Source organism: Notechis scutatus, chromosome 5, assembly GCF_049901735.1.
Source record: "Notechis scutatus isolate UNSWTSFEM ecotype Mainland chromosome 5, rNotScu1.2, whole genome shotgun sequence".
Taxonomy (NCBI): domain Eukaryota; kingdom Metazoa; phylum Chordata; class Lepidosauria; order Squamata; family Elapidae; genus Notechis; species Notechis scutatus.
In genome coordinates, this window is record NC_142013.1 from 58,488,766 (window position 1) to 58,513,852 (window position 25,087).

General features: G+C 44.3%; 1 protein-coding gene across 1 annotated transcript in view; it reads left to right on the forward strand.

Annotated features, from left to right (window-relative positions):
• Positions 1-25,087, forward strand: part of CASK (calcium/calmodulin dependent serine protein kinase) — a 209,519-nt gene that overhangs the window by 39,032 nt on the left and 145,400 nt on the right. Inside the window, exon 3 of the mRNA XM_087967572.1 lies at positions 12,586-12,663. Coding sequence (XP_087823698.1) covers positions 12,586-12,663 — 78 coding nt within the window. The remainder of the gene's footprint in view (positions 1-12,585; positions 12,664-25,087) is intronic.

Genomic DNA, 25,087 nt, shown 5'->3' on the forward strand with positions numbered 1-25,087 from the left:
TCTGAATATCCGGCCATGCCCCAGCCACAAACTGCATTTCCAGCATAGATTCAAATGCAGGTGAGTTTGGGTCAACGCCCAAATATTTCTCTAAACTTTGTCTCAACCGGGCACAATAGTCCCCAGGAGATTCGTCTTTCCCTTGTGAAATTTCAAAAGCTCTTGTCAAATTGCGTCCTTGTGGGACAGCAATTTTGATTCCCTCAATTACCATTGTTTTCAAATCTCTCATATTCTGTCTATCGTTTGCATTTTGAATATTCCAATTGGGAGGTGCCAAGGGAAACTTAACGTCTCCAGCAACTGCTTGTGCATTTCCCAATTGCAATACTCGCCAATATTCTATTGCTTCCTGTCTGATCAAATCTCTTTCTTCCCTACTAAATAAATGACCAAGTATGTACATTATTTCTTCATAGGTGTAATCATTCGGCCCCAAAAACAATTCCAATTCATTTGACACTTTCTGTGGATCCTCATGAAGTCGGGGAAGTGACTGTTTAAGTTCTCTCAGTTCCCCTGGTCTCATAGGCTGAATAGTGTACATAGCCACAGGTTGACCCAAAGCATTTAGACCATTTGGTACTTCTCGCAAAGGGTAAGCCTGTACCGGCTGTGCTGGTGGAAAAGGAAGATTTTGCACGTTCCTTTCCAGATCCCTCAATTCTCTCCGCAAAGGCGCATGTGGCGCAGGCGGAGGGGAGGGAGGAATCAGGATGTTTGCTGCACAAGCAATTACCTGCTGGGGATCTGGAGGAACATACCGAGATGGTGGACGATAGAATTCATCGTCCGATTCCGAATCTTTGGTTTTGGACACAAATTGATCAGCCGGTGGCGGGCTGGGTCCTTCAAAATTTACATGGTACCACACCTCAATATATGGGATCTCAGCCTTCTGTTTATGAGCCAATATATAATCTTTCAATTGATTCATCCAATATATACTGGTCTCTCCCTCTGGAGACCAATGATATGGAAATTTAGGATAAATTAGGGGATATTTCGGCCACCTGTATTTGCACAAATAAATCATGTGCTTCTTTTCAAGATTCCGGGTATAATGTTTCAGATTCGGGGAAAACCACTGTTGTAACAGTTGTCCCAATGGCGAATCCACCGGAATAGGTTTTCTGCCTTCTTTGTCTGTCTCTCCTACGTTAGCCTCTAAGTCTTCCCTCAACTCCTTACTGTGTCCTTTTCCCATTTCGTCTTCCCTGACCTATCCTCCAGCAAGCGCTGGACTCTCAGTTTCGTTGAGAATTTAAGGATCCCTCACTCTTATTCCTACCAAAACACTTTAAAAAAGGAACAATATTACCTGATCACTCCGGGACCTCTCTCAGGTTTGCGGATGTGTGGGCGTCCCCAACTCAGGTTTCTCCATGGTCCCAGACCACTCTGGCTATTCTTGGTACCGTCTTTTCTCTCACACCCGGTGAAGTCCGTTCGTGTGTCTCTCTGGGTTTTCTGGTTCGAGGAGCCTCCTGGAACCTCTCGAGAATTGGGGAGGGTTTATCTCACAAAAGAAGATAGAGTGGCCACTACTCACCAGTCCCCGAGACCCTGAGGGTCGCCGTGAAGGCTCCTGGCTGGCTCGCCAATTGTGAGATTGTGATGCACACGAAACACAAGACACGATACGGATCTTCAAACACGAGTTGATTTATTCGGTTTTGCAGAAGCGGGTTCACATCCAAGGCAGCAGGATGGAACCTCGAGCATAGTTTATTCAACATACTTATACCCTAGCCCCCACCCCATCATATGATGGCTTGGTTCACAGATAGAAAACACCCATTCCTTATCAGTACTTTCCAGGCTACCAACTGACAGCGAGTGGTTTTGGCTACTTCCTCTGGAAAAGTACTGAAGCTGCTTTTTGAAACACATATACAAAATTGATTCATATTGCTCTACTTCTTACACTCTTGAACCATTTATTCTTTTTTTATATAATTCTTTAAGTGATAAAACTATGTCAGCCTATTATTTTTGTATTAATCTGTCACTTGTATATTTAATCTATATTTAATCCATATTCATTTAATGCATTAAATTTTCTCACATTCACATAGTCTCCCCTTGCCAGCCCTTCTTTAGCTACCACCAGTCTTACTGCATTCAATTGGCTTAGAAGCCTTGCCAATCAAACCATAGATTTCTCTGTGACATTTTTGTGAAAGAAAACCTACATCATGTTACACACACACACAGAGTAGAATTTATCTCCTTATGCTGATTTTATTTATTTATTAAATTGATGTGTCACCTATTTCACTATACAAAGCAACTCTAGATAATTTACAATAAAATTATAAATATAAAATATTAAACCCCAAAGTGTTCTTTTTTCCAATAGGCAACTAGACTTTTTCGTTTGAAGATTTTCATTTCTCATCTCAGAAACTTCTTCAGCTCTGAGGAGATGGTGGGAAATACAAGGATTTATACTCCTTGTAGACAGCTGGTCATTTGCATTCTTTTATAGAGTTGTTGAGGCCATCTGAAGGTTTGTCTGTGTCTTCAGTAGTAGGACTCAAGTAGTGCAAATGGGGGTGGATCCTTCTTGGAACTGTTGAAAGGACTATGTTGTAGACTAGAGATAGATGACAAGAACAAGACAAGATTCAGCAGTCCATCTGCATTTAAAATACACAGAAAAACCTTCAGGTGGCCTTAATGACTGAGTAAAAGAATGCAAATGATCAGCTGTCTGCAAGAAGCATAAATCCTTTCATTCCCCACTATCCAGTCAGAGCTGTATAAGCTTCTTGGATGACAAGCGAAATGTCTTCAAAGAAAAGCAAGGAAGTCCAGTTGCCTCTTGAAAAAAAGCACCTTTGGGACAACTATGACCTGGATGAATGAGAATCTCCATAAACAAAATATTAAAATGTACAAGAATTAGATAAAACAACTAAAAAACAAGAGCATGAATGGTACAGTGGTAGGATCTTCCCTCTTAATCCATATCTACCTCCAGCATAAAGCATCCCTATCAAAGCCCCAAACCAACTGACAAAACCAGCATAAGGTCAAAAAGGTTGGGGGAGACACCTTACCTCCAGAAACAAGATATTCCAAAGGGCAGGGGCCACATAGAAAAGACTCTACTCCTAGATCTCGCCAACTAAAATTCCTTAACTAACAGAATCCATAGCATGTCCCTTCTGCCAGACCTGAGTGTGGAGACCAATCCTATTGGGGCTTGTTACTTCGATATGTTATTTACACTGATTTTAAATTGATGTAAATGTGTTCATTTTTTTTAAAAAAAAAGTTTTATCTTGGTTAGTAATATTTTGTTGGGTTGAACATTTTGTTTCCACTAAGTTTTTTAAAATTTATGTTCAGTATAATTTTCATTCTAGAAATAATAAAAAATACCACTGATTATTTGGGAAGAAATTGTTATATATGATTTTCATTATTAGGAACACTAGTCAAATACTAAGATTATCAGAGAGATTGTTGCTGTTAATTCCCAAGTCAGGATTGCCTCTCTTCAGTTCATAGGAAAGAAGAATACTTGCTCTATAGATTTAGAGAAAAGCACTTTTACTAGGAATAGACTGAATGCAAAACGGTTTCAAGCAAGCTCTGAGGCACCAGAGTGGGAACAGCACAGATAAAGATATAGTATACAGCCCAGCCCCCTTGTAGTTAGATAACCAGAGGCTACTGCATACCATAGCCAACTGATAACATGGCCTTGAAGTTAACTGCAGTTGCAAAGATGCGATATAAAATTCTCCATAGTTCTTCTCAATCAGAGTGAGTACAGGAGGAGTGTCAGGTGCAGGGCGAAAAGGTGATACAGTTTCAGGTTTCAATAGGCTGCAATTAAATACAGGGTGAATATGCTTTAGATTCTTGGGCAACTGCAATTTGCACAGTGACGGGGTTAATTACTTTAACAATTGGGAATAGGCCCACGTATTTAGGACCCAAGTTTCTTAGATGGTTGGGTGAACTGTAAGAACTTTGTGGAGAGGTAAACTCTTGTTACCTACTTGAAAATCTTTTGGCTTCACACGTTTTTTTGTCAGCTTGTTTCTTATGTGCCTGATGTGCCTCCTCCAGTGTCTACGGGCAACTGGCCAAGTGTTCTGCAGTTGGACTATCCACTCCATTAAGGAGGGTACGTGTGGTTTTGCTTGAGGCAGCTCTCTCATAGTTACAAAGTCCTGCCCAGAGCCACTTTAAATGGGGTGAACCCCATGCTACTAAGCACAGAATTGTTATATGCTACCTCTGCGAAAGGCAAAAGGTCGGCCCAATTGTCCTGTTGATCATTAATGTAGCACCTGAGGTACCGTTCCAGGACTGAGTTAGTTCTCTCACAAGCCCCATTAATTTGGGGGCGATAGGAGGAGCTTAAGGTCTGGGTGGTTCTCAACAGCTTCAGGAATTCCTGCCAAAATGGCAATGTAAATTGCACTCCTCTATCGGAAATAATGTGCTCAGGTGCAACCTATACACCAGAGGTGGTATTCAGCAGGTTCTGACCAGTTCTGGAGAACCGGTAGCGGAAATTTTGAGTAGTTTGGAGAACCGGCAAATAACCACCTCTGACTGGAGATTTTATAGTATCCTTCCCCTGCCACGCCCACCAAGCCACACCCACAGAACCGGTAGTAAAACAAATTGAACCCCACCACTTCTATACATGTGTTGTACAAAGAGTTTAGCTGGCATCTTTGCGGAAGAAATTTGGGGGCAGGGAACAAAGTACACCTGTTTTGAAAAAAGATCCGTAACAACCCAAATAAGAGTGTTCTCTCCACTTTCAGGCAATTCCACAATGAAGTCCATAGATATTTCTTTCCACGGTGTTTGGGGATTAGCCACAATCTGTAAAAGCCCTGTGTGTTTCCCCGGAAGTCTTTTTGCCACAGCACAAACTGGACAGCTGGCCACATAGCTTTCAATGTCTTTCTTCAATGAGGGCCACCAAAACTGCCTCTTAACCAATGCAGGGTTTTTACAAATCCAAAGTGTCCTGCTGACTTAGAGTCATGGGTGCCCTTTAATATGGTGTTCCTCATGCTTGAGGGCACATATAATTTGGCCCTGACCCAAGCCAGTCCGTCACACATGGTGCAGTCATTTTTGTGAGTGGTAAACCATTCATCAGCTTCTAGTGCTTCTTTGAGCTTCTCACACAGTTCATTTGGAATGTTAGACTCCCCCTTCCCATGAACTCTAGTGGTTACTGGGGCTGCTAGCTGCTTCAAGGGGATAACAGGTCTGATCACTTCAGCTTTAACACCATTGTATTGGGGCAATCTAGACAAAGCATCTGCCATAAAATTCTTCCCCCCAGGACATAATGGAGAGTGAAGTTGAAATGATTAAAGTGGAGAACCCAACGGATTTGTTTAGGGGATAGCCTGCGCGGAGTTTTCAGGGCTTCCAGATTTTTATGATCAGTCCATACCTCAAACGGCATCCTTGCCCCTTCCAGGAAATACCACCGAGTAGGGCCCACCGCACTGCATATGCCTCCTTCTCCCATATCACCCACCTCTGTTCAGTCTCAGTGAGTTTCTTAGAAGTGTATGCGCATGGCTGTAGCAAACCCGAGGAATTCCTCTGCAATAACACCGCCCCCACAGCTACATCACTCGTGTTGGCCTGAATTACAGATGGGGCCCCTGGGTCATAATAAGCTTCCCGCAAGTCTAACTTAGTGAAGATTTTTCCTTTGGCTAGGTGTGCCAGCATGTCCATCTGCGGCAGTGGGTAGACATTTTCTATGCACACTGCCCCCTATAGCCCCCTATAGTCAACACATAGACAAAGGATCCCATCTTTCTTCTCCCGGAACAAAACTGGGGCTACCACCCTTGGCCTTGCTGGTTGTATAAATCAACATTTTAAGTTCTTATCTATGATGGTGCAAAGTTCTCCTAGCTCACGTGGAGTCATCAAGTAAAGTTTAGGCTTTGGGGGTTTAGCTCCAGGAAGGATTTCAATACTACAGTCCATTGGACGATGGGGCGGGAACACATCAGAGCCTTTCTCACTAAATACATCTGTCAAGTCCCAGTACTCCCTTGGGATTTTGGATTCGCTCATTGAGTAATCCCGAGCTGCTTCCCACAGCTCCCTTTGCCCTTTGTTTTGCTCACTGCTGGGTTTTGGTGTCTTTTCCTCTTCCTTAGCCACTTTCTGCCGAATCTTCAAAAAAAAAAACCACTCCAATTCACTTTAGAGTTCCATTTCTGCAACCAAGACAGTCCAAGCAGGAGGGGCTTCTCCATCTCTGGCGCCACTATAAAACTCTGAGTCTCTTTATGATTTCCCATTCTCATCTCTACTGGTTCAGTTATAAAGTGAGTTGGGCCCCCTCCAGCTACAGCCCCATCTAGCTGGCAAAATGCTATGGGCACTCTCAGCTGTTTGAGTCTCAGTCCCAGTTTTTCAACGATTTCAGGGCTGACTATGCACCTAGTGCAGCCCGAGTCCGATAAAGTTAGCTTCCTCCCTTGGGCCCCTGAAGAGGGCACCACTAACTCCACAGGGAGGGTTATAGGGATAACATGCTGACTTACTTGAAGGTCATCATCGCTGTCACTATCAGCCTCACCTGAGTTGGTTGGAGTTCCCAACCCCTCAGAGCCAGGAGGGATTAACTTTACAACCTCCAGACCATTCAGCACTGTCTCTTGGGTCCTCAGAGTTGGTGTCATTGCCTCCTCCCTCGAGGTTGCCGTAGCGTTGAGGCTGGTTTTGCTGGATTGGTATGCCGTAGATTGGTGCCCTTCCTCATGTCTGAGGCACATTGTGCTCCCGGATTGTTTCTTATGCGTGGGAAGGAAGGACTAAACCTGTCCATCACCTCTCCATTGCTGGTTCCAGGCAAGGTCGATCTCCACTTCCTCTGCCAACACATACCAGCACTGTAGGATTTTTGGGGCCCTGTGTGAGATGCAGGTGTGGTAGATGTCATCATTGAGGCCATCTTTGAATTAGTCAATGACATTTTTGGACCATGCGGCCAACCGGCACACCAACTCTCAGAACTCCTGGGTGTACATGGTCAATGACAGACACCCTTTATCCAGATGCTTGCCTTATGCTCAGCCAGTAGATCCTCAAACTGTTGGCGAAAGGCTGCCATAAAGTGGTCATAGTTCCACAGTTGGGGGGGATTGTCATTGTGGAAAGAAGCCATCCACTCCGCTGCCTCCCCTTCCAGGGCTATGTTTACTTGCTTTATCCAGGTTTCTGCTATCTCCAGTTCAGTCCCATACTCCTGCATGTAGTTCCAAACTTGCACCAGGAAGAACCCCAATTGCTCAGTGTCTCCCCCATACTTAACCCCCAAGGCTGGGACCTTTGGGGCCTGGTGCTTTCGAGGAACAGTCCCTGCAGGCGGAGTAGCTTGCACAGCTTGGTCTGGGGGATCCAAGAACCCTGAGAAGCTTCCTGTGCAAGAGGCTCTTTCTTTGGCTCTTCAATTCCCCCTAACCTGTTGTATCAGAAACAGAGCCTGATTCAGCATGGCTTCCTCTGAGCTTCTCTCCCGGGAAGGGTATCTTCCCTTTGACCCACTCCCCTTGCCCACCTGAGCCTGGAGCTTCTCGCTGAAGCCTGTCTCCTCTTGCCATTCTGCCTTACCTAGAGTCTGATGTGGTTTAGTGGGGAAGCTGGCTGTAACTCCAATTTCCTCCATCTCACTCCAGTGGTTGGACATTGGATGCTTGGTCCCCACAGTAGACTGCTGTCTCCTGGTTGACCATTAAGGCAGAGCTTGCTTACTGTCAGGATTGCCTCTATTCAATTCCTAGGAAAGAAGAATCCTTGCTCCATAGCTTTAGAGAAAAGCACTTTTACTAGGAACAGACTGAATGCAAAATGGTTCAAGCAAGCTCTGAGGCACCAGAGCAGGAACAGCACAGATAAAGATACAGTATACAGCCCAGCCCCCTTGTAGCTAGATAGTTGTAGTTTCTCTCTCCCCCCACCCCCATTTCATGGCAGCAAGCATCAGACTAGCTGATATTTTGGGCTTCTTTTCCATTCTGAAACTCATAGAAAGAATAAGTTACAACACCACCTAATGTACAAACTAATGTACAAACTAGTTGGGTAAATGGATTATTAAGATTCCACAAAGCACTAGTAATCAGAATATAAGCCCTGTTTAAGTTTAAGTTGAGGAAATTAAAATATATGCCTTCATATCCAATATGTAATTTGAAAAAGAAAATCAAGGAGCTATCCCATAAGAATATTCTTGGTATCTTATTAGTCTGTTTAAAATATTTAGAAAGTTATTGTCATCTAAATATATATCCATTTTGGGGTAGCATTGATTTTAATATTTTTCTCCAAAAATACATTGAAATTTTAACTAGTAATATGACACAGACAGTTATAAATATTTGTTTATTAAATGTATAGCCTTATTTTCATTCTGGAATTCAAGGTAGCATACATATCACTTCTCTTTTCCCCAATAGCTATATAAGGTAGGGTGGGATGAGAGAGTGTGACTGACCCAGCATCATCCAATTACTTCTGTGAATAAGAATGCTGTCAATTAAATCATGCGTCTGGAGCCAAACTTTCAAAAATTCAAAGGATTTATTGGGAGTTAACATGTCCGGCACTGCCTGGGTGTAGCTGATTCTGCGAGACATAATTCATTGTCATCCTTAACCCTGGTTTCCCCCCGCCTCCTGGGTGTATCATAATTCACGTTTTCCAATAAGATACATCCATAGCCAAGAGTCATCCATCATGTTCTCCAGTTAGATTTTTGTGCAACAGAAACTTCAGTCATCTGGTTACTATCTCTGAAAAACTATGTATGGAATGTACTTCTGATTTCCAAGCTGCTGCACTGCTCTTTCAACCCTCCGTTTCTGTTGGCAATTCTAAAATATCCATAGAAATATTTTATGAGTTGACAAATGAACTATTTTTCCTATTAGCCCCACATTTTAATCACTATCAAAAAGTAACTATTTTTAATAATAGCTATTAAAAGATATTTAAATGAAATTTTAAAAATGTAAGAAAACTAGTACATCTATATCCATTTAAAACACTAATGTACTATGGAATAGAGAACACTAGCAATACCACCTTGATACTTCAAATATATACGAGGGCTATCCACAAAATAGATTGTTTTGTGATAGAAAAAAAACAAAGTGTAGGAAAAAAATTTTATTATGTACACTTGAAAGTGACATTTAAATACTACTTTTCAACATATTCACCGAACAAATTGAGGCACTTATCATAGCGGTGAACAAGCTTTGTAATTCCATTGTCATATAATTCAGCCGCCTGAGATTTGAGCCAGTCAGTCACGCCCGCCCGCAGTTCCGCGTCGTCAAAGCGCTGTGTTCCAAGCCAGGTCTTCATCCTCGGAAACAAGTGGTAGTCGCTTGGTGCAAGATCGGGGCTGTAGGGCGGACCAGTTCATCAGTCACAATGCTCGGACGTCCACTCCGCTGTTCATCATGAACGCTAGTTCGTCCATTTTTAAACTTAATGCGCCATTGGCGCACTCCACCTTCAGTGATGATGTTGTCCCCGTACACTTCACACAGTTGCCGAAAAATTTCAATCGGTTTATGTTTTTTTGCCAACAAAAACCTTATCACTGATCGCACCTCACAACTCGCGGGATTTTCAATTGCAGCACACATTTCAAATGTTTGCTGTGAAATAACGGGCAATGATATGAACCTCCCACTAGCACGACTAGATGCAGACTGAGCGGCAGACGCACAGACCAAAGATGGCCACGCTAGCTCCGCCCCTTCTTGCTACAGACGAAAACGTAATCTATTTTGTGGATAGCCCTCGTATTTTGATAATGTGGTTCCAAAGTCAGAATAAGTACTGGAAGAGAAAGTCCAGATCTTTGATGGATGAAGAAATAAATCTTTGATAAACCAGTACTAGCCTTTTGAGATTCTAATATAAGAAACATACACAAGAATATCTTATTGCCTTGTTGTACTTTGATAGAAAAAATGGAATTTTGGAATCTTGTCTAAATTTCTGTCTGATCCATCTTAAAATCAATGAATGATTATTTTGAGTCTTTTTTGTGCTTTCTTCCACTTCAGGACTGTAATTTCTTCTCCAGATTCAAGCCCTTCTTCCTTTATTAATACTGTCTCATACTTTTCCTAGGTTCTAACTTTTTTTAACACAGAAATTGTGGATTAGAATACTGCATTTTAATGAATTCAAGGATTTGATAATATTTGAAACTAAGTTGTCAAAATGTTAGCACCTACATATAACAAAGAAATTGGCCAATAACTTTCCACAGGATATTTCACAATTCCACTTTCAAAATTATTTATTGTATATAAAAGTATTACTGAAGGAAGAAGGAAAGCTTTGTTCTAAAGGGCATCTTTGGAAACTTTCAGCAATGTAGAAACAAGAAAACCAACAAATATTTTCTATCAATAAAAAATTTTCTGTCTATAAAAATTATTGGGATCATAGTTGGATTGTTTTGTTTTGTGTTTACATAAATTCAGAAATTGAGCTGCCATTGTCTTACCCCAAAAAAAGCATTAATCCATATATTGTCTGAGCAAATAGAGTATGGATTTTTTGGATGCAGCATATAGTTTCTTTTTTCCTTCCCTAGACATACCACTGAAATAACAGGTGGAAAGTTGGTGATGAGTGGGTGCTCTTATATATTGTGGTTTTAGTGTTAATTGTCTCTGATTGACATTGCTTGGCACAGGAGAAAAATTGCTGTGGTTTCAATTTAAATTGAGACTGCTATGTTCCCAAAAAAATTCAACTGCATTATAAAGAACATTAAAGATATACTTCAACTGTTGTAATACAGATAGTCCTTGGCTTATGACCACAATTAAGGCCAACATTTCTTTTGCTAAGCAAGACAGTTAAATGACTTTTGCCCCATTTTATGACCTTTCTTGCCACATTTGGCAGATGTTAAGATGTTATTAAACACAGCTGTTTAGTGAACCTGATTTCTCCATTACGTTGCTTGTCAGAAGGTCACAAAAGATGATTACATGACCTCGGGACACTGCAACCCATTCAAATACACGACAGTCCAAATTTTGATCATGTGACCATGGGGATGCTGCAACAGTCATAAGTGCTGTTAATGCTCATAAGTCACTTCTTTAGTGTCATTGTAACTTTGGTCACTAAACAAATAGTTGTCAGTCAAGGACTAATAGTATATCTCTGTAATTACCAAGATAATCTTGTAGGCAATATTACATATTACTGTGGATCTTTTATTTTGCATCATATTTTTACCAATGGTGCAATTTACTAAGTCCAAACAGCTTTGTCATTGATTAAGTGAAGCAATTATCTCAGGTGGCAGATACTGAGAACAATGATAGCACAGGGGTGGGATTCAAATTTTTTAACAACCGGTTCTGTGGGCGTGGCTTAGGTGGTGGGCCTGGCTTGGTGGTCATGTTATTGGCTGGATGTGGCCAACTCAATATCACTCACATTGAGGCACACATCTTCTCGCCTGGCATCTCAAGACTGGGGATGCTGCAACAGTCGTAAGTGTGAAAAATGGTCATAAGTCACTTTATTCAGTGCCATTGTAACTTTGAATGGTCACTCCACACAAGCAAAGTACCAGCAAAGGAGGGGAAAAAAACTTGAGAAGTTCCTGAGACAGGAAGTCTAGTCCTGCCAAGAATGTAATAAGGGTTAACGGAGAGGCAGTTTCTGTAAGCAACACCAGAATGTTTCCTTCCTGCCTTCCTTACAGGATTAGGCCAGTAATTTCTTCTAACAACCGGTTCTCCAAACTGCTTAGAATGTTAACAACAGGTTCTAGTGAACAGGTGTGAACTAGTAGAATCCCACCCCTGTGATAGCAGCCTTCCAGATGATTTTGGAAACAGTAAATGGCAGAACTCTAACCTACTCTATCTTGATGGTGTTCAATTACAAGTTCATTCTGTTTCTGTAAGAGTTCCATAATGTTAGGTTGTCTCTGTTTATCTTTCTTCTCAACAAATAAACCATCATTATTCCAAGAACTCCTCAAGGCTTTTTGATCACACTACAATCATGTGAAGTAGTGCCAAAATAGTGCAAAATCACGCAGTGAACTTTGTGGCTCATTTGGAATTTGAACCTATATCTTCCTAGTCCAAACATTATTTTACACTTGGCTCACCTTTAACATAGGAGAATACATATAGAAATTACTCATGGATTCCCAGTATCCATTCATTTGTTTTGGGATTTGAGAAGAGAGAAGCCTGTGGCCAAATGTTTCAGAAATTTTGCATTTAAGAATTTAAAAATGCCAATAACTCTTCCTATTTGAGAGTGTTTATCGAAAATTGTATTGTGTTTTGAGATGAAATCACTGGTTAGTGATTTCACTGTAAAGTCTGTAAAGTTTCTTGTCTTCTAATAGATAGATGACGAGCTGCTACCAAGCTAAATTTCAATTAGTTTAAATTATGAGTTATTTAGAAAATAATTGAAAAGTGTGCATTTCTGAATATTAACGTTACTTTGAAAGTCAGTTTCACATTTCATAAATACTGTTTCAATACTTTCTTTATGCAGTATGGATGGTGCAGACCTCTGCTTTGAAATTGTAAAGAGAGCAGATGCTGGTTTTGTGTACAGTGAAGCTGTAGCCAGGTATGTTGTCTTACTTTAATTTTGTGCTAAGAAGAATGAATACTAATTAACACTTGTCTGATAGCTAGCACTATAAGCAGCTTTGATTAAGATTAAGAAAATCTGTCGGAAAAAGTTAGGTAGTCTTTGTTTAAAGACCACAGTTGAGACCAATAACTCAATCATTAAATGAAGCTGTCACTAAGTTAAATAGCAGCTATGCTACTGATCCTACATCAGCTTTACTTTACTTTACAGACCTGCAAAGATAGTAACTATGACGATCGATTGCAAAGTTACTTTTTCATCACTGAACAGTCACTAAATGAGGACTACCCATATTCAATATAGTATTCTTTTTAAGAAGGTTAATACATGTTGAGAAAAGAAACTATAACTAGTAATGTTTAAAAAAGCAAAAGATTGTATTATTTTAATTTTAGCTCTCAGTTATTTTAAATAATTGTGACAGGATATCTCAAAAGTTTATAATTAAATTGTACTATTACTAGATTCGTCATTATCAGTTACAGTTCTAAACCTCCAGTTAACAAAAGAACTGAATCAAGCACTTTTAAATTAGGAGCATAAGAGGCTAGAATCTGATCAAGATTTGATTACCTCCAGCTTTCTTTTTCTAGTTATAGTTTGTAGAAAATTATAAGAGATAAAGCCAGTAGCACTGCCATGTTTGCCTCCTAGCAAGCTATATTCAAAAACACATTATTTTTTAACACAGGAGTTTCATGATCATTGCACTAATAGGACAAGTCCATATGAGACTGTTCTCTTTTAAAGCCATCTAAGTAGGTAAATAAAGTACAACATTTAGTAACAAATTGTGTAAGTCGATTTGTATAATAGCAATAGCAATAGCACTTAGACTTATATACAGCTTTATAGTGCTTTACAGCCCTCTCAAAGTGGTTTACAGAGTCGCATATTGCCCCCAACAATCTGGGTCCTCATTTTACCCACCTCGGAAGGATGGAAGGCTGAGTCAGTCTTGAGCCTGATGGGATTCGATCTGCCAAATTGCAGCAGGAGTAGCTTGCAGTACTGCATTCTAACTACTGCGCCACCAAGGCTCCTTATGTTAGTTCAATGGAAGATATTATATTAAATTTAGCTAAACAGGTGAAGTATTGAATCCTGTTGATTCCATAGCTAAATTTTGTGGTATACTAAACATGGAGGGATTTTTTTTTTGGTCTCTTTTACAAAATAAAACCAAAATATTGTGAGTTTATGCTGTCTTATACATTCATAGATTTATTTATGCATTCATAGATTCTAGAGAGAAACTTTAATTTTAGCAATGTATGTTTTCAGTGTTCCAGAGCTGTGGTTCCCACCTTTTGGGTACCAGGGACCAGTTCTGTAGAGAGAGGTTTTTCTGTAGATCAAGGGGGGTGTAGTTTTGTGTGCTGCCTGCATTCTGCAGATGGGGCTTCACTTGTTTGCACAATTCAGTTTTTGGCATGTCACAGACTGGTGCCGGTCCACAGACCAGGGGTTGGGGACTAGAATAGATGTGGACCATAAGGGCCCCCAGTGGACCATATCATATTTTTAGTTGACCTTATGTTGCTGCTAGTCATTTTATGTCTTTAAGAATGTTGTTTGCTATTACACAACTATGGTTGCATAGAGTTGTTTTCATTAGCTACTGCATACTTCATCTTTATAATATAAAGACATACTGTATAATACAATACAATATGACTAAGATACAGTGTAGATGGTAAGTAGCTTTTTTCCAAGTGTGACTGTGATAGGGATTACAGAGGTAAATGAGGCTCAAACGTGAACCATGAACATATTTGAAATTTTGAAAAGATGTTAGGACATTGTTACAAAGTGTTTATCAGGGGAGCGGTTGCTGAAAATCATTTATCAGAAGGCATGCTAAGGAAATTGTTCCTTTGTACCCTCACTTGTTCCCGAGACACTTAAATTTCAATTTGGTTTTCTCTAGCTAAGTCAGCCCAATCTATATACTGTTCTATGAAAACTCTCAGGTCTGTAACTGGGTGAAATTTTGCATTATAAGGCACAACCTTTTAAACCCAGCTACCTCACATGGGTAGCTTACAGAATGCATCCAAAATCTTTAATTCTAGTGAATTAAAATTTGGCAAATTTTATAAACAATTTATGACATAAAAATTATCATAAAATATTCTATGACATAACAAAATGTCATAAAATATTTCGTGTGGTCAGCTCCTGATGTTTAACTGTGCTATGCAGTCAGTTACTCTGAAGGCAAATCCATCTCTAAATATCTCCCTGAATTTTTAAGAATTTTTCCAGTACATTTCAAGCTCTGCCATTGAGGAATCTGGTAAGGAAATATCTCTGAAATGAAACATCATTGTTTAATTGCTAATAAATCTTTGGATTACAAATCCTTTTTTATTTCTGCGTATATATTTTTGAGTCCCATAGATTTAGCAAACAGTAGTCAAGGTTTAACATGCACCCCTCACATTATGAGGAATAAGTCTACATAAGTAGACATACAGAACTTGGTATTAGTCAACTTCCACAATTTAGGTTTAATAATCTGCTGGTGATTACTATTGGTTTATTTATTGGGCTACAAGCCCTAAATAATATTTTGGGAGTTGATATTGACTGAAAGGTGAACAGTCCTGCCACTTTCTTGAAGAATCCCAATTTTCAATCAAAGAGTACAAATATTGCAACTTGCTGGTGAAAATGTTAATAAAGAAAATCAACCTGAATATTGGCAAAAGGCAGATTGCACAAAAGCAAGGTATTTGATTATTTCCTTGAAGGTATTGAATATTGCTATTTGAATTGTTTAGGTAAACTTTAGTTATTTGTTTATTTAATCCCATCTTGAGGCTACCTGGCTACTGAAGGTGGCTTACAAATAAAAGAAGCAATACATATAAAAGAGAACATAGCTGACCAGAAGAGCTAAGCTAAGTGGAGCTCCTTAACCATCCCAAGGCTCCAGAGATCAGTTTTTAGTAATTACCAGAATATCATAAGAATGGAAATTGCGACAAAGTCATATATCATTTAAGAGGGCAGGTGTTATAATTTAATAGGTATGTCTCATGATGATAGTGTTTGATGAACAGGATCCAGAGTGCACTCAAACTTCTTGATTGCACCAGATGGGCAGAAACAATTGGAGATTGGGCCTGGATATCTAACTGACTGTGTCATGCGGGTAAAAGAGAATAACCTGCACTTTGAATTTAACCTGAAAGCCAGCTGGTAAACAGTGAAGCAGTGAGGTTATGTTGGCATAACATGCTGCTCCTATCACTGCCTGCATTGCTGCATTCTGGACTAGCTGTAGCTTTTATATCATCTTCAAAGGCAGCTCTACTAGTCCTCATTACATTCATCCAGGAAACAGGTAATCATAACATGATTTACTGACTGAAGAGCCTTCTAGTCCAGGGGAGGGTACAAATTGTGTACCAGACATACCTGTGCAAAGAGACTCTTAGCCACAACTATGGCCACACCTGCTCTCAAGTTAATGCATAGGAACCTAAAAATGAATCAAGGTAAGCTAAATGTGGTCAAACATGAAATGACAAGATTCAACACTGACACCTTGAGAATCAGTGAATTGAAGTGGACAGGAATCGGAAAGTTTAATTCAGGTGACCATTATATCTATTACTGTGGGCAAGAATCCCTTAGAAGAACTAACTAGCCTTCATAGTCAATAAAAGAGTAGGAAAAGCAGTATTGCGATACAATCTCAAAAACAGCAGAATGATCCCAAGGCAAACCATTCAACATCTCAATAATCAAAATCTGTGCCCCAACCACTGATCTGAAGAGACTGAGGTCAACCAGTTCTATGAAGAACTATAACACTTTCTAGAACTAACATCAAAAGAAGATGTTCTTTCATCATAGGAAATTATAATGCTAAAGCAGGAAGTCTAAAGTAACCAGAATAACAGGCAAGTGTGGTCTCAGAGTACAAAATGAAGCAAGACAAAAACTAAAAAAGTTATCTAGAGCAGCGGTTGCCAACTGGTGGGCCACAGCCCACTGGTTGGCCGTGAGAAAATTTTGGTGGGCCGCAGAGGAATGTCTCCCCCAAAGCACCCCCCAAAACAATTAATCCAGACTGTGTGGGAACATAAGTCTGCACAGCCTACGTGGCCTGCCCACCCGCTGCCCCCACCCTTCAGCCAAGTGCAAACCTTACCTTGAGTACCGCGAGCTGGAACTGGAAGGTAAGGTAAGACCAATGGTGGGGGAGGGAAATCCGCCTGGGGTGGCTTGCTGATGTTGGTGGAAAAGTCGGTCCCATATTCCAGAGCTGCAGTAGTCACAGGACTGACCTGTGCACCAGCCTGCCATGGATGAGCTGCTCCGGGATGACCAAAGGGAGAGTCTTGTGACTACTGCAGCTCTGGAATATGGGACCGGCCCGTGGTGGGGTTGGAAATCTCTGCTTCAGCACTTTGACTCCCAGGGACAGGAGTTCAGCCAAGCTATCTGCAAAATTGTCTCTCTCTCTCATGGAACACTCGCAGAAGCAGCACGGGAAACTTCGGCTGGGCTCTTGAGAGATGAGAGTGACTCTGGCTGCTTCTCTCCGCAAGCGCTCCTCAAGAGAGAAAGAGAGACGATTTTGCAGGTAACTTGGTAGAACTCCTGCCCCTGGGAGTCAAAGCACTGAAGCACGAGTGGCACAGAAAACTTTGACCGGGCTCTCAAGATGAGAGTGACTACGTCTGCTTCTCTCCACTAACAGGTGGCCAAGATATCTGCAAACTATCAAGCACTCCTCAAGAAAGACAATTTTTGCAGATAGCTTGGCCAAACTCCTGTGCAAAGGGGAGCACAACATTGTTGCACCTCACTAACATGGGGGGTGGGGAAAGGGGCTTGTCCCTGAAGCGCCAGCATTGCTCTAGCAGCGCAGCCCCAAGGATGCTACATTTGTACCTGTCACCAAAGCACGGCGGCCAGAGAAGCACTCCATTCAGAAGCACTGAACTTCCAGTTGGTGCTGGGGGCAGTGCTGGAAGGGAAGAGATGGTGCCCGGAGCAGCTTCCACAAAGGGGGAAGAAAACCCTCCCTCTGCCGCCGCTGCTTCTTTCGCCCCTCTCTTAAACCCTGCCAGCTCCTGGGTGTCCTTGTTTGCAGTCCCGCCCAAGGATGCGCCCCCTGCCCCCCTGTTACATATCTATTGGGAGCACCCGAGCCCGGCTTCTGGAGCCCTTCAGGGCACCAGGTGTAAAACCGCATCCAGCCGGCCACTCCAGACATGATATTCTTCCGATTAAAATCGGAATTCCGATTTTTTTGGAAATCGCCCCCCCCTTTCCCCCCCTTCTTCTCCTCCTTCCCTCCCCTCGGAGGCCCCCTGAGTCAGGAGTTGCTACTGCCGGCGCGGCTCCAGTCCCGCATTGCCTCGGGAAGGGAAAGGCAAAAGGAAGAGCCGCGGCGGCGCTTTGCAACAGCAGCAGCGGCACCGATGGCTCAGGCTCGGTTTTGCCTTTCCCTTCCCAAGGCAACGCGGGACTGGAGTCTCGCGGAGCCGCGCCGGCGGTAGCAACTCCTGACAGCCCCAGCCGGACACCTGAGCGGAGCCTGGGTGGTGTGAGTGGAGGCCGCTGAGTGGCAGGAAAAGGGAGCTGGGCAGCCACGGACCATCCGTCTCTCCATGCAACACGCCACCGCCTGGCCCTGGTGAGGGAAAGCAGCGGGCACTCCCCAGGCGGCGGCCTCGGCCCCACCCCCAGGGAAGCGGCTGCCCAGCTCTGGAGCTGATCCACACGTGACCGGCTGGAAAGGAAGGGTGTGTAGCGTTGGTGTTGTGTGTGCGATTTCTTGGCTTGCGGCGCGGGGTCTCTTTTGGCCGGCCCCGATTTTTTTTTCAGAGGGGAATATGCCTGCCACTCCTTTGTCTGAAGGGGAGATTCCTGGTTCCTTGTGTTGCCATATTTTTTTTTCTCCCTTGGAGGAATCAAGAGTTTCATGTATTTGTGGTGTGAGTCCCTGTCACAAAATCAGAGCCTTTTGGCAAGGTTTCTTGTATTTTATGTTACTGGCCCATTGCAGACTAAAAAATATAATAGTTGGGGTAGAGAGGTTGTTCAGAGAAAGAGAAATTGTAATATAATGGCAAAATAGTTCCATTTTATTACACTAGTTGGAGTGTGGCTTCACGAAATGCAAAACAGTAAATGTTTCCCCCTCCTAATCAAGGTGACAGTATTTAATACCTGAGGCAATAAGCAGTAGAAATTCAACAATACAGAATGAACCATTTTATGTGACACCTCACTGTAGATACTTAGAGAGAGACAATTTTGCCTGTTAGCAGAGAGAACCACCCGGAGTCACTCTCATCTCTTGAGAGCCCGGCCAAAGTTTCCTGCGCCACCATCAGTCAAAATTCAAGTTAGTGGTCCACGGGATTTATAATTATGAGTTTGGTGGTCCTTGAGGTCCAAAAGGTTGGCGACCCCTGATCTAGAGCAGTGGTCACCAACCAGTGGTCCGTGAGAAAATTTTGGTGGGCCACAGAGAAATATCCCCCCAGAGCATCCCCCAAAGCAATCCAGACTGCACCCTGGATTATGGCCCACCCACCCACTGGCTCCCACTCTTCGGCCGAGCGCAAACCTGCAAAAAGCAGCGCAGCCCTCACCGGCTAGGACGAGGTAATGGTGCTGTTGCAGCAAGAGGGGGCTGGTGGCACAGGTGGGCTGAAATGGCTATGGAGATGGCCGGAAGGTGCAGGACCACCACGCTGTTTACATTTGCGTGGCGCTCCCACACCTTCCAGTTTGCCTCTCCTGGCCTGGGCTCTTCCTCTATGGCCAAAGGCTGTAGGGGCGGCCCAGGGGAAGAAAAGTACTGGCTGGTGGTGGTGGGAGGGGGCCAAGTGGGCGAATCTGAGCTCACCAGTTCAAAGGTAAAGAATGGGGCATCAGCATCAGTTTCCTCATCCCTCTCAGCGCTCTGCTCTGCTGCCCCCCCCATAGCCCCAGCCATTGCTGCCCAGAGAAAGCACAGGAAAAGCAAGCAGAAACATCGCTCTGTCTGGAGCGAAAGAGCTCAGATCGAGGAAGGCACAGGCAAGAGTAGATGGAAGCTGCCACCTTTGAAAAGCGCTGCTTTCTGTTGCCTGTGCCTTCTGATCTCTGCTCTTTCGCCTCAGCAAGAGCTGTTTCTGATCGCTTGCTTTTCCTGGGGGGCAGCAGAGACGCTCTCCCCTCTCAGCAAGCCAGGCCTGGAAGAATGCGAAGAATTGCAGGCGAGCGCCGGAGAGAGGTGTGTTGGAAATGCCAACACACATTTCCAGCGTGCTCTTTTCTGTCCCAAAGTAGGATTGAGTCGGTGGGAAGGGAGCAGGGGGAAGGGTAGGAGGGAAGGAGAAGCCCGTCTGGCTTTCCTTTTGCATGGGGAGAGGGGGAGACCAAATGCAGACCAAAAGAGTGCCGAGGAAGATGGGCTCCTAATAACCAGCATGTTTCTGCAGGCGAGAGCTCAAGCTTTTCTGGGCTCAACACCCACCCCTTCAGCCTCCACACAGGGAGGGATCCTTCTCTGCTTGGAAGCGGCAGGAGAAACCTGGAGCTTAGCCTCGAGGAGTCCTCTTCTCATGCAGAGGCTGAATGGGTGGGGTGTTGCCTGGTTATTAGGAGCCTGTCTTCGTCGGCACTTCCAGCCTGGCCCTCCTTTCCTCCCCCAACTCTAGGCAGCCACACCTGGCAAAGGAGGGAGAGGTTTCCTCTGACTTGGGGGAGATATGAGATGGCTCTGCTTTTCTTCTGTTTAAGGGAGAGCCGGGCACCATGTGGCTTCTTAAATCCTCCCTCTTCCCCCCCCCCAAAGGATAAGAGAGGCCCCTCCTTTCCCACGTCATTGTAGTTGTGCTTTTAAAGTTGTAGCAACGTTTCGGCAGAATCTCATCTGCCATCATCAGGCTTCTGTATTGTGTTCATATGCATATACATATACATATATGTTGTGACTCGGAGGTCTGAGCCTGCCCTGTTAGAAGATACAGACTTAAGCAATGAGGAAGAGAGGGATTTGGCCTGGAGGTTTGAGCCTGCTTTGCTGGAGGACACAGACTTGAGCCATGAGGAAGAGGAGGATTTGGCTCTGAGGTTTGAGCCTGCTTTGCTGGAGGATTCGGAATTATCTTCCTCCCCAGGACCTTCCTCCCTGGTTGTGCCTCAGGTGTCGGCAGATAATCAGGAGAGCGTAGCAGAGCCTTTGGCTGAGGATCAAACTGAGGAATGTTGGTTTGATGCAAGGCAAAGACGTAGACATAGACGCGAAATGCAACGTAAAAGGAAATGTCAAATCAGGGACTAAGATGAGAGACTGACACGCCCCTCAGGGAATAAAAGGGGGCGTGTTAGCTCTGGATCCTCATTCGGGACAACTTGTTTATTTGGGATAGAAGCTTTGACAAATTCTCTGTGCGGCGTTTGCCTTTGATTTATGGTCTTGTTTTATTATCGGACTTGGCAGGCAGCTTGTGGAAGACTGCCAAGGACTTCTCCAGTCAAAGGAATTTAACCCTGTCGTTCCTGGTCCTGTCTGTTTTTTTATATTCCTTTGGAAACTTGGACTTTCACCTCGTGGTCACAGGTGAGACAGAACATTTTTGTCCCGAACCAGCAAACACCATCTTCTAACCAAGATGGATCAACAACAGCAGCAGCAGCAGATTAATCAACTTCTAAATGATAACCAGGTTTTGCAGCAGCAAGTTACCCAGCTGGTTAACCAACTCACGCTGCTGCAAGCTCATGCTGCTCCTCCTGCCCCTCCCCGTAGGAAATGCCCGGTAGCTGTGCCGGATAAGTTCTCTGGGCAGCCTGAAATGTTCCCGGCTTTCATGGGACAGTGCCAATTGTTTATGGCTCTGAGGCCCGAGGATTTTCCTGATGACCGGGCTCGGGTGGGGTTTGTTATCAGCCTTTTGTCGGGCTCGGCTGCCAGGTGGGCCACTCCTTTGTTGGTGCAGGATAGTCCCTTGCTAACGGACTATCAGGGGTTTTGGCGTCACCTGAGACTCATGTATGAGGACCCCATACGAGCTCAGACAGCAGCCAGACGCCTGAAGGAACTTCGCCAGGGGAAACGCCCATTGCAGGAGTTCATTTCAGAGTTTCGACTGCTCTGCTTGGACTCTGCGTGGAATGAGGCTGCTCAAATGGACGCTTTCCAAGATGGTCTGTCGGAGGACATACAAGACGAGTTGGTGCACGTGGAACCGGCCCTGACCCTCGATGCTCTGGTGGTGCAATGCTTGCGCATTGACGCCCGGCTTCAATGGCGCAAGACTAGACGCCCAGTTCCGGAGCAGCCATCCACCTCAAGGCCACAGCATCCTGTACAACCAGTGCCCCAGGTCTCCCACAGTGCCGTGGCCAGGGCTGAGGAGCCGATGGAGTTGGGTGCGGTCCAACCTCGTTTGACGGCCCAAGAACGTACCCGGAGACTTCAAGGAGGCTTATGCCTGTATTGTGGGGGGCCTGGACATTTTGTGAATTCCTGTCCTGGTAAACGACGGGGGGCACGCAAGCCAGTGCCCGAATCTAACCTTGTTCAGTCGGGAAACAGGGCAGGCCTGGCCTCGGGGAAACCCTAGGTCGGGCACGTATCAACCAACCACCCGAAATAGCGGAGGTGAACTCTGGTCCCCCTCGACATTTACTTTTAGACACGCAGGTTTTCTTGCAGTCCCGGTCGGAGGGGATTCCTGCAGTTGCGTTGGTGGACTCGAGGGCTACTACCAGTTTTATGGACCAGGCCTTTGCAACTCACTTTGATGTCCCTTTAGTTGCGGTGGAGCCTCCAATCAAGGTGGAAACGATTGATGGGCGGGAGCTTCGTGCTGGGCCCATTCGTTTCGCTACCCAGCCATTGCGCCTGGTTATTGGGGACCATGAGGAAGCGATTAGTTTTTACATCACTGCGGACCTCCATCTCCCCTTGGTCCTTGGTATGGCCTGGCTACGGTTACACGATCCTCTGGTGGCTTGGGCGCGGAACGCCATTTCGTTCCCGAGTCTCCAGTGCGTGGACCATTTACGACACACCTGTGCTGGCCAGGACATCGCCACCCCCGCTGTCTCCGTACCTCCTGAACTCTCCGATTTTTCCGATGTCTTTAGTGAGAAGGAGGCGGATTGGTTACCCCCACATCGACCCTATGACTGTCCCGTGAACCTTTTGCCCGATGCTCCACTACCCAAGGGACGCCTGTATTCTATGTCTGAGCCCGAATTGGCCGCCCTTCGTGATTTCTTGGAAAAGAATTTGGCCCGGGGGTTTATCTGGCCGTCGTCATCCCCTCTTTCTGCTCCCGTTCTTTTCGTTAAAAAGAAGGTGGGGGACTTACGCTTGTGTTGCGACTACCGCCGGTTGAACACCATTACGGTGCGGAATAGTTATCCCTTGCCGCTCATTCCAGAGTTGATGGAGCGGTTACGGGAGGCTACTGTCTTCACCAAGCTCGATCTTCGAGGGGCCTACAACCTGGTGCGGATGCGAGAGGGGGACGAATGGAAGATGGCATTTGGCACCCGATACGGCCATTTTGAATACACCGTGATGCTGTTCGGATTGACCAACGCCCCCGCGGTCTTCCAGCATTTGATGAACGACGTGTTCCGGGACATGCTCGATCGGTTCGTGGTGGTGTACCTGGACGACATTTTGATTTATTCTAGGTCCAGGGAGAACCATATTCAACAAGTTCCTCAGGTATTGCAACGTCTTCGGGAGCATCAACTCTATGCGAAGCTGGAGAAATGCCTCTTTTTCCAGACTTCCATAGAGTTCTTGGGGCACATCATCTCTCCTGAAGGCATTGCCGTGGACCCGCATAAAGTGGAGGCTTTGTGTAGTTGGGAACCCCCTCATCGAGTGAAAGACGTTCAGTGTCTCTTGGGGTTCGCTAATCATTATCGGACCTTCATCCCGGGTTTTGCCAAGCTGACGGATCCCATCACTCAGCTCCTTAGAAAGAAGGTCCCGTTCCAGTGGGGGCCCCCGCAGCAACAGGCCTTTGAGGCTCTTAAAAAGGCCTTCGTCGCAGAACCTATCCTGAGGCATCCTGATCCACATCGTCCGTTTGTGGTGGAGACGGATGCGTCCAACATGGCTATTGGGGCTGTGTTGTTGCAAGCCCCAGTGGATGGCGCCCCTCTTTTTCCCTGCGCTTACTATTCTCGGAAACTCACTCCTTCCGAGCGCAACTATACTATCTGGGAGAAAGAGTTGCTGGCTATCAAGGCTGCGTTTGAGACCTGGCGACATCACCTTGAGGGGGCTCGGCACAAGGTGGAGGTTCGGACGGATCATCGTAATTTGGAGCACTTGTCCACTTCGAGGAATTGAACCAGCGACAGATTCGGTGGTCGTTGTTCTTTGCTCGGTTCAACTTTTTTGTGACTTATATCCCCAGTGGTCAGAACCGGAGAGCAGATGCCCTGTCCCGTAAACCGGAGTATCTTTGTCCCGAGGACCCTCTTCCTCCACGTACGGTGCTGCCACCGGAATCTTTGGCCGTTATCCAAAAACCAGTGGATTTGAGGACTCGGATACGAGAGGCGCAGCGTTTAGACACATGGTCGCAGCAGAGAATGGGGGAAATTGGACCTGACTCTCCATGGACTCTGGAGGAGGGCTTATTATGACATCAGGGCCGATTGTACGTGCCAACGAGGACACTTAGAGCCCTCATCATGACTCAATGTCATGACAACCCTGCTGCCAGCCATTTTGGATTCTTTAAGACCCTTCATCTTGTCACACAGACTTTTTGGTGGCCTTGAGTCCGGCATGATGTCTATGCCTATGTCGCATCCTGTGTACAGTGCAAGCAAGCGAAAGCCGCGACAAGTGCGCCTCCTGGTCTCCTTCAACCACTGTGAACTCCAGACAGACCATGGGGGGCAATTTCCATGGACTTTTTAACGCATTTGCCCTCTTCGTCTGGATATACGACGGTGCTCGTGGTGGTTGATATGTTAACTAAAATGGCCCACTTTATCCCCTGTCGGAAGTTACCATCGGCTCGTACTACTATTTATCCGATTTATCCTTGAACATCCTGGCAATTCTCGTCGGGGGTAAGTGCCACCTGTAAAACATCTTATACAAATTTTCTTTATACGCAGTTGACATTGTCATTTTATAATTTTGATACCACAATTTTTGCCATTTATCTAAGTCAATCCCATATCCAAATTTTTTCCACGCAATCATTGTTTCTTTTACTTGTTCTTCCTCTAATTTAAAGTCTAGCAAATGTCCATAAAGTTTTTGATTACTTTTTCATCAGTACCTGTCAAAATTTTATCTAAATCAGTCAACTTGTCATAGATACCTTCTGTTTTAACATCTTTATCAAATCTAGATTGTATTTGCAAATATGAAAACCAATTCATTTTT